General features: G+C 49.7%; 1 protein-coding gene across 1 annotated transcript in view; it reads left to right on the top strand.

Moving 5' to 3' along the window:
• Nucleotides 1–1,167: 1,167 nt before the first annotated feature.
• CREB3L2 (cAMP responsive element binding protein 3 like 2) overlaps nt 1,168–9,135 on the top strand; it is a gene marked incomplete at both ends in the record, with an annotated part of 71,710 nt that continues 63,742 nt past the window's right edge. Inside the window, one exon of the mRNA XM_079536790.1 lies at nt 1,168–1,272. Coding sequence (XP_079392916.1) covers nt 1,168–1,272 — 105 coding nt within the window. The remainder of the gene's footprint in view (nt 1,273–9,135) is intronic.

Raw genomic sequence — 9,135 nt, 5'->3', positions numbered from 1 at the left:
TTAAAAATGAACTTTCTTCTTTCGCTCAAGTCAAAACCAAAGAGATTAATACATCTCAAAGGGCAAACCCTGACAAAGTCACCATTATTCCTCCCTCTTCTCTTTGCTGCTGTGCCCCATGGGTGATGGCAGGCTGCAGAGGGCTCACCCAGGCCCTGTGGGGAGGGTGGGGAGCTGACAGCGCAATGGCGTGTCAGCAGATGGAGCCCAGGGGGACGGCGGGGCTCTGGTTACAGCTCGAGCACAATGTGGGATGGAGTGCCAAGTGTTGGGCTGACCCACAGAGAAAGGCTTTGAGCGTGTGCCAGGACCTGGAACTTGGGCTGAAGAATCCCCAGCCTGTCGTATGGGAACCGTGTGGCATCCTTTGTTTTCAAAGGATGATGAAATGTCAACGTTGTCCCAGTCTGGCATGGAACCAAGGTTAAAGTATCAGAATTCTCTATTGATTGGGGTTCTCCTTGCTGCTGTCTGATTGGCACGGGGGAAAGCAGTGCTGGGCTGTGAGCAGGGTCTGTGCTGCTGCAAATGGACTGGCTGCACAGAGATTGAAGGCACAGTTAATCTAAAAGCATTCTTATGGCATGGGATGTCCTGAAAGATCTCTAACAGACACGTGAGCTGTACTCAGCAATACCAAACTATGTATTTTGCCCTTAATGCTCTCTTTTCAATTAGATAAAGAGGTGAAGGGCCTGGCGGACTTTCCGCACCCGAAGCTGGACTGCATTCGACTCCGTACACGGCGCTAACCGGGGCCGTAGGTTCCTTAGGGGCCGCGGCCATTCCTCCGCCCACACGAAGTAGGAGGGCCGCCTCACTCTGGCCGCAGTCTTGTCGCTGTCTCATTGGCTGCCCTGCCCGTCTCTCCTACGGAGCCCCGCCCACATTCCCCAGCTGGATCTGTGGGGCCCTGGGGGCGCAGAGCGCCGATTGGGGCGCGGTCCGCCGCCCCGCCGCGCTCCTTAACCCCCATTGGCCACGTGGGCGGCGGGGGCGGGGCCTAGCGGGGGCGCGGCTCGCAGCTGGCGGGGGCGCCCCGCCCGACCCGGCACTCCTGGCTCCGGCGGGGAACGCGGCCTCGGAGCGGCGCCGGTAGCGGCGGCGGGCGGCCCATGGGAGTGGGCGGCGCGGCGTGAGCTCGGGCGCGGGGCAGCCGGGGCCGCTATGGAGGTGTGCGAGAGCGGCGAGCAGCCGCCGCTGCTGCATTGGGATCGCAAGCTGAGCGAGCTGTGCGAACCCGCCGACCCCGACACCCTGCTGGGCCACACGGTGAGGAGGGCAGGGGCGGCCCGGGGTGGCGGCTTCAGGCCGGGCTGGTGGGCCCTGCGCTTGTTGCAGGGGTTCCGTAACACTGACTTCGGGAATAGTGGCTTCGGGAGCTCTTGCGCTTTCTTGCACGACGTGCTGCTCCTGTTAGATCCACCGAGCGCAATTGGATGTCGGGCGGTGACTTTTAAAGACCCACCAGGAGCTCTTGGCTGTGGAAGGCCCTTCCTTCAACAGCTGTGTTGCGGTGGTCCTTTCTTTCCTTCCTCGACAAGGCAAGGAGGGGTGTTGTGGTGAGATGAGAGGCCCTCTGGGTGCTCCAGCCATGCCATGTGGTTGGGATTCCCGGGAGAAGAACTATGAGCCCACTTTTCTCCTAGTTCACAATCTCCTACTCCTTTAATTAGTGCCCTGAAACAGATCTGGTGCTTGTGGCTGTGGTTGTACACAAATGTGTCACTGTCTTGCTTTGGGGAGCTGTGACTTGGTTTCAAGTGTTGCTTGGCAGACAGAATGCCCCATAGTTGCAAACAGGGTGGCTGTCCTACTGCTGTTGGGAGTTGGAAGCACCAAGTGCTACCTTGAGCTGTGTTGTCGAGGGGAAGAGTGTCACAAAGTCTGCACTGACATGGGCTGTGAGCCTCTTTGTTGGGAGCCACTTTCTACCGTTTATGTTTGTCTGTATGGATTTTGGCTGATTTTCTCCTTAGGTGCTTATAAAGAAAAAACTTCTTTAGGGGCCATCTTGAAGTGTAATAAAAAGCATGTAATCAATTTAGCTTTTGTTGTTTTTGGAAGAATTCCAAGAGAAGCCATCCGTAAAGAAATATCAGTGCAGCAAAGCGCCGTGGATAAGGTGGATGTAGTGGGGTGCTGGGAGCTTCAAGGGGGCAAAAAGAAAGCTTTCTGAAATGATCACTTTGGGGAAAAAGCACAGATTTCCACACATTGAACTTTATTTCTTCTGCAAAACGTGTGTTGTTCTGCACGAAGCAAAACAGTGTGCTTGACATCATGAAACACAAGCTCTCCATTTATGTCTGGCTAAAGCTTCATAGGATCATTGAAATGAAAGCAACAACAAAATCAGTAAAAACCACCACCCAAAAAAAGCCCTCTAGATGAAACATCTGTTATTCTCCTGCCTTCTGCTTTCAATGTGGGAGGACTTGTTTGACCCAGCTGGTTCTGCTTTGGTTGTAAGCTTGTTTGCTGGTGTTACTGAAAAGAAAAGGATGAAAGGTGAAGAGCTGAGCCTCCTATGTGCTGTCTGTGGCATCTTCTGGCCCTTGCATGATTCTAAGGTGCCTTGTAGCTGTGGGTGCAGCAGTGCAGCTGTTGCTTTGCTCAGAGATGCAGTTACCATGCAGGATGGACCAGTATTGATGCCTATGGATCTCAGTCCTTCAGCAGTGTGAAACTGGTGTCCTGGTGTTAGATGTGGGTCTGTCTCTGCCACACGCCTGGTTGTGCCAACCCTTCTGGATGTGCTTGGGAAGAGCCGTGAGGTCCAGCAGTGCAAGCAGGGGAGGCAAAGGCAGAACAGCTGGTTGGCATGCATGGCTGCAAGAACAGGAATTCACTTCCTTCTGCAGGCAGACCTGTGTGTGCACATAGATTTGGGGGGGGGAGGAGGGCAGTTGTGTAGCTAGCTGTCTTTTGTGTATTTTAAGTTAAATTTTAACCTTTTAACAACCACAAAGGCTGCACATGGTATGGTGGATTTGAAGCCTATCAGGCAAATGTGGAAGTATGCATATACTTAAAAACTCAAATGCTACTTTAAGCTGTTCCAGCCTAATTACCAGGGCTGAATTCCAGCCTTTTCCTTTCAGCTGGTGATTCAGCAGCACAGATGTGAGGAGGTGCCAGACAGTAATCAGCTACACTGGGAGAAATGAGGACCTCGGGGGACTCAGCCTGGGATGGAAGGGTCTCATTCAAGTCTGTGTGCTTTGCAGGTGTACTTGCATGCTAGATAGCTTGGTAGCAGGTGTTTTTCCAGAGTGGTTGTGTTTCTTGTGGAAGAAAGAACAGGATTGGACAAGAGGGAATGGCCTCAAGTTGCACCAGGAAAGGTTTTCAAGTTGGATATTGGGAAAAATTTATTCTCCAAAGGAGTGGCAGCACATTGGAGCAGACTGTGCAGGGAGGTGGTGGAGTCACCATCCCTTGAGATGTTGAAGGAAAGGGTAGATGTAGTACTTAGGGGCATGCTTTAGTAGGGAAGTATTAGTGGTAGGTGGGTGATTGAACTAGATGGTCTAAGAGGTCTTTTCCAACCTTAATGATTCTATGAAAAATGTTCTAAGAAAAGTCTGAAAAGCTTCCCAAGGGTTTGTTCACGTATGATGTTGTCTGCCTGTAATCTTCAACTCGCCTGCAGCTTGCTAGGCTTGTGTGTGGGTAATGCTGTACCCTAGCATTTTGCAAGGCATTATTATTGGAAGTTTTTTTCTTTTTCCTGGCAGTCAAGCAGTAAGGGAGCACACAGCCTGCTGCAGCCTGGAGGGAGCAGAAGCATGACAGGCTGCAGGCTCCTCACTCCCTTCTCTGCTGCCAGTGAACCCTCGGTAGGCCCCAAGCAGGTGGGCTGGGGCTGTGTTCTGGGCTGATCTGCAGCAGATTTTTTGTCCTTTCCCAGCATTTTCTGTCTGTTTTTAACACCTTAGCTACTGGCTGCTTCCAATTGAAAGTCACCCAGGTTGCATACCCTTGAGCAGGCCTGATGTCAGAGTGTTGGAATGCCCCAACCAGCACGTCACCAGTGCCATTTTCTGGGCGGCATTAGAGCTCAATGAAGCTGCTGCATCAATGTTGCCACTCCAGGCACCTCACCCTCGGACTGCACATGCAACATGAACATTTGGGTTGGTGGCTGCATCATCACCTCCCCATTGGCCCTGAGAGCTCAGTGGTGGCGGTTGTCATCTGAGATGGGTTGGGAATCTTGGAGCCAGCCTTCCTCCTTCAGATAAAAATTGCCCATTGCAAGCCTCTGAGCTCCCCAGGAGCCGACGGTGACTCATTTCCTCTGCCACAAAAACACCACTGGCTGTTGCTCCGCATGCTGATGATTTCTGCAGAAATGGGGCATCTGAGTGAGCTGTGGATTGCCTACAGTCTTCAGAGCCACGGCACTGGTGACGTTTAATTGCAATGGAACACAGTGCTTTGATTTTACAGTGTGTATTTAGTTAGAAGTTGTGGTTAGCACACAGCACGTGTGGCTGTGGGGCTGGCTGCATTTTAATCTGTGGTGGTCGCCTGTGCATAAGGTAGCTCTGTAAAACCCGGCATCTGTACAGGCTAATCCTATTTATTGTTTTGTTTTATTTTGGTGGGGAAGAGGTAATTCATTTAGTTGAAAGTGGAGTTTAGCCTGCTGCTTGCTAACAAGGAAACTGAAATCTCTCATTTTTCCATCCCTGTACACCTGCATATGGAGGACCAGATGGCTAACTTGAGGTGGAAAATGTGTAAAATCAGTACGTCCAAAGATTATTGCCAAACTCTTCCAGCAGAGGAGAAAAACGTGAAAGTGAGATTTTATTTTTAAGTAGTTTGTATACAGAATTTGTGCAAAGTGTTAAATTTTGAAAATAACTCCCCATATGAAACGCATCAGGGTCACAACTGATTAGCAGCAGAACAACTCGTACTTGGTGTTCTGCACCAAAAATCATTTTTTCCTTTTCGTATTTTCTTCCAAAATTTAAATACAAATATCATTCCTGTTTGCCAAGAGACGTGCCAGCTGCTCGTAATGGATTTAAACAATCTACAGTTTCTCTCAAAGCTGAGATAAACACACATGTGATGCTTTGGAACTTTTCTCCTACCCTCATATTTTCTGATAGTTAAATTAGAAAAATAGTGGTATCGAGTTGCTGGCTCGTTGCATTTGGATTGTCTGTAACTGTATAGAGAAGAGCTAGATCTGCAGTGAGGACAGCAGCTGGAAAAACTGTTAGTCTGTCCTGGGACTGACTTTAAAGCTTAGTAGATGAGAGTGTGCCAATATTTAATGTATGAAAACACTTCTTTTTAGGAGCATGCGTGTCTGTGAAGAAGGCAGATTAGCTGTGAGTCCAGCTGGGTCACACAGCATGGTCTGAGGATGCTGTGTCCTGCTGCCTTTCCCAGGTGCTGACCCCAGCTACAGTTGTGTACAGTCACCCTTGTGACCCTTGTGCAGGCAGCAGCAAATAAAATAAAGATAAAATAAGTATAAACATAAATCACATAGGTCTGAGGCCAGCATGCCATCAGCTCTGGCTGTCTGTCTTTGTCTTTGCTTCTTGTTGCCTGGCTGTCACCTGCAACATCCCCTGCCTGCTGCAAGCACTGCCATCTCTCTGCTTGACTGATGTGGGATGGAAAGAACTGCTGCAGGAGAACATCACTAGGTGAGACTTAGCAGTTAGGGGTAGCCACCTTTTGCAGATGGATTAGCTTAGCTCAGTGACATGCTCCACAGTCTGTACTATCTGCCTCCCATGAGCTTAAAGCATCCTTCCTCTAAGTTCTCCCGTTCCTTGGTGCAACTTTTCATTCCCCATAGGATATGAATTTGGGGAGTATCCCTCTTGGGTACTCTTGCAGAAGAATTCTGCACCTGGTTTTCTGGGGATGGCACATTCCGTGCTGCTGTTGCTCCCTGAATCATGTGGGTGAGATGATCAGGGCTGTCTGGATACCCTTTGGCTGCGTTTTTTTCTGGGTGACAAGACCTGACAGTGCGGTTCTGCACCTGGATGTAACCGCAGGCTGTTGCAGCAGCTGCCTGAGAGCTCATCCTCTTGAAAAATGACTTTCTTGCATGACAGAAAATAGTTTTCAGCAGTAGGTTTCCTGATGCAGCTTGCTTTGTCGCAGCTCAGGTACTGGTGCTGACATGAGAGGGCAGGTGGGAATGCTTGCCTGGGGAAGAGACTGATGGAATTGCATTTTGGGCTGAAGGAATGCACAGTGGAAGTAATCTGTCCAGCTTCAGGAGTGTGTGCCTGAATGTAATACTGGTGAGTGTGGGAGATGTAATGCAGGGAAGTTGCATATATTATTTGATAGCAGTGGGCTGCACTTTGGGAACAAAGGGGGTTACTTGGAGGAGACATCTGCTCAAGGATCATTCATAGGGAGAGGCTGTTTGAGAAGAGCTTGATGTAGAGTAGTGGACAGAACCCTTCCTGCTGTGTATGTCCCCTTTCTGTGGTATGTTTCTGAGCTCTCCATGGCAGGGACAGCAGCTACCTGTGTCCGGGAGCTTTCAAAAGTAGTTTGTGTCTTCACAAACAAAGCTGAACCAAGTTACAACCTTGATGCTAAATGAGTGCAGGAAGGAAGCAAGTGCTCAGGCGAATAAGGAGTGCTTCCTCTCAGGATGGCAAACTGGGAACCAAAGTAATTGGACAGAATAAAGAAAGGTGAAATGGGATAGACCTGAATTACTAGAGCTGTTTTGTAGCTGCCACCCATCCAAATGTATAGCTTACTCGTGCTGCTGACCTTTTGGCGCCTCAGCTGTGCCTTGGAAGCTACTCAGTTTTCTTTCCTTTTTTTATTGCCATCTGCCACTAACCAGCTTTCAATCTTCTGTATGCGATCTGGCTCCACTGTGGTGACAAGCAAAAATCTATTGGAAAAATGTGACACCCACTTCATCTCTTTCTTCTCTGCCAAGAAAAAGCATTCCTCTTCTGCCATGCCGAGGCTGGCCCTGTCCTTATACACAATCTGTTAGTTGTATGGGGTGGGAAAGGGAGACCGTGCGGCTTTTGAGGTGCTCTGGGCAGGCCCTGGTGCTGAGAGCTTCTGGCCTGAATGATGCTGAGCTCTGATCACAGCCATGAATCAAGGGACTGCTTTATTTAGGGACTGCATTGCGAGGCAGGAGTCTGATGCCCGAGTTTTCCGGATAAAATTCAGAACATCTTACATGCTGTTCTGTAGCATGATATGGTTATGCTGGAGCCTGCACCGTTTGCTTCAAGAATGTTTGTCCAACCTACTACCTGTTAGGATTGTCTCCTGCCTGTGTTATTTGCTTTTTGTGGCTAACCCCAGAGCCGTAGGTGTGGGCAGAGACCACCCCATGTGATTAGCTCACAGAGCTTTTTGTAGACCCCCCAGACCAGCCAATCAAAAAAGCCCTCAAATCCCAAGGCTTGAGTACTGAGCATGTCTCTGTTCCTTCTTCCTCACAGTCCAGTAGCGAATGTTATGTGCAAAGGGAAAAAGACTGCTTTTTATTTTTTCTCTCACTCCCCAGCAGGTTCTACTGTGACCTTCAGTGATCAGCTCGCCTGTCTCTAATTTTGTGTGGGTTAACTGAAAACAAATATTTTCATTTCTTCTAGCACCTGAAGAAATGGTTTGCCTGAGTATTTGTGGAACCAAAACTAAAGAGCAAAACGCAGATGCTGCTCCTGCCTTTTTCACAGCAGAAGCAGCAGTGTGGCTGGTGCCTGTGGAGGAAGGCTTGTGATATACAGCTCCATGATCTTTGAGGTCTCTTCCAACCTAAGCCATTGTATGATAGTATGGCCAAGATGAGACCTTCACAGGGAATCAAGGGTAGGGCAGGATGTTATTTCTTGATAGCTGGTTTTCTTGAATCTGTTCTTGCTAGTGGAAGTTGGAGACATGGGAAAATATGACATCAGAATGCTTGCTTTCATACCTTATTACATGAGGCAGTGGTTGACTACAGAACATCTGTCTTTGCCATCTCCTGGTGTAACTGGGTGTAACTGGCCTCCTCATCAGCACTGGCCATGAGTTTGATTGAGTTCCCTTCCTTTGCCCTCTCTTCTCATCTCTGCCGATTCTCCTTAGGCAGCAGCACAAGGGATCTGAGGTCAGGGCTGCTGCGGTGTGTGGGGGAGGCTGACAGGCTACATTTCTTCCAAGAACAGGCATAGGTGTGAAAGAAAACCAAGCCAAACTTGCCCACGTTACGCTCTGCTGGAGCCTAAGCCTTAGCTCCCTGTGCACTGCTGTGGGGGCTGATCATACTGTGAGGGACATCAGTAGTGGTTGGCCCTGTGCCTTCTGACCAGCCTTAGGGACGTGACTCATGGATGTGTTTCCTCTCCGGGCTTTGGAGATCCATGCCTGCATCTCCTTCTGTCCCCTTCTCCCCTGGCACCCTTCTATTTCCCTCCTCCACCTCCAGAAGGAAGCGAAGCTGAGTGTGAGCAGTATGAAGGGCCAGTGCCCGCAGATATCAAATGACAAAAGTCTGGAGTGATCAAGGGAGGGAGCAAGCTGGCACCTGTGCAAGGCCTCCAGATGTGTGGTTTTGTGTGCTGCAGCACTATGCTGCACCCCTGTCTGGACAGCAGCTGGAAGGCCATACTTGGACATGGCTCCCCAAAGAAGCAAACGCTGTGCAAGTTTGCTATGGCAATGCTGTGAAGGGTGAATTTTCTGGATGCAGAACTTGTCTTCTCCTCGTGCTTTGGTGCTTTGCAATTCCATTCCCAGTTGGTTGTTCTGCTCCTCATAGATTTCAGTGGATGATTTCATTCAGTTGTAGAATAGGTTAATTTACGGACAAGGATGACCAAAAGAGAAAGAAAAGGAGATTTAGATAACGTGTCAGGGAGAAATATTTTAACTGAGGGGGTGGTGGGTCTCTGGCATAGGCTGCCCAGAGAAGCTGTGGTGCCCCATCCCTGGAGGCACTCAAGGCCAGGTTGGATGGGACCCTGGGCAGCCTGAGCTGCTGGGTGGCAGCCCTGCACATGGCAGGGGGTTGGGGCTGGGTGGCTTTAAGGGCCCTTTCAACCCAAACCGTTCTGTGATTCTATAAAAAATATTGCTTCTGTCCTTGCCCAGGGTGACTTATGGCTGCTCATTCAG

This window comes from Tetrao urogallus, assembly GCF_951394365.1.
Source record: "Tetrao urogallus genome assembly, chromosome: 1".
Lineage (NCBI taxonomy): Eukaryota > Metazoa > Chordata > Aves > Galliformes > Phasianidae > Tetrao > Tetrao urogallus.
The sequence above is the reverse complement of the archived record's forward strand: the minus strand, read 5'-3'. Positions and strand labels throughout refer to the sequence as shown.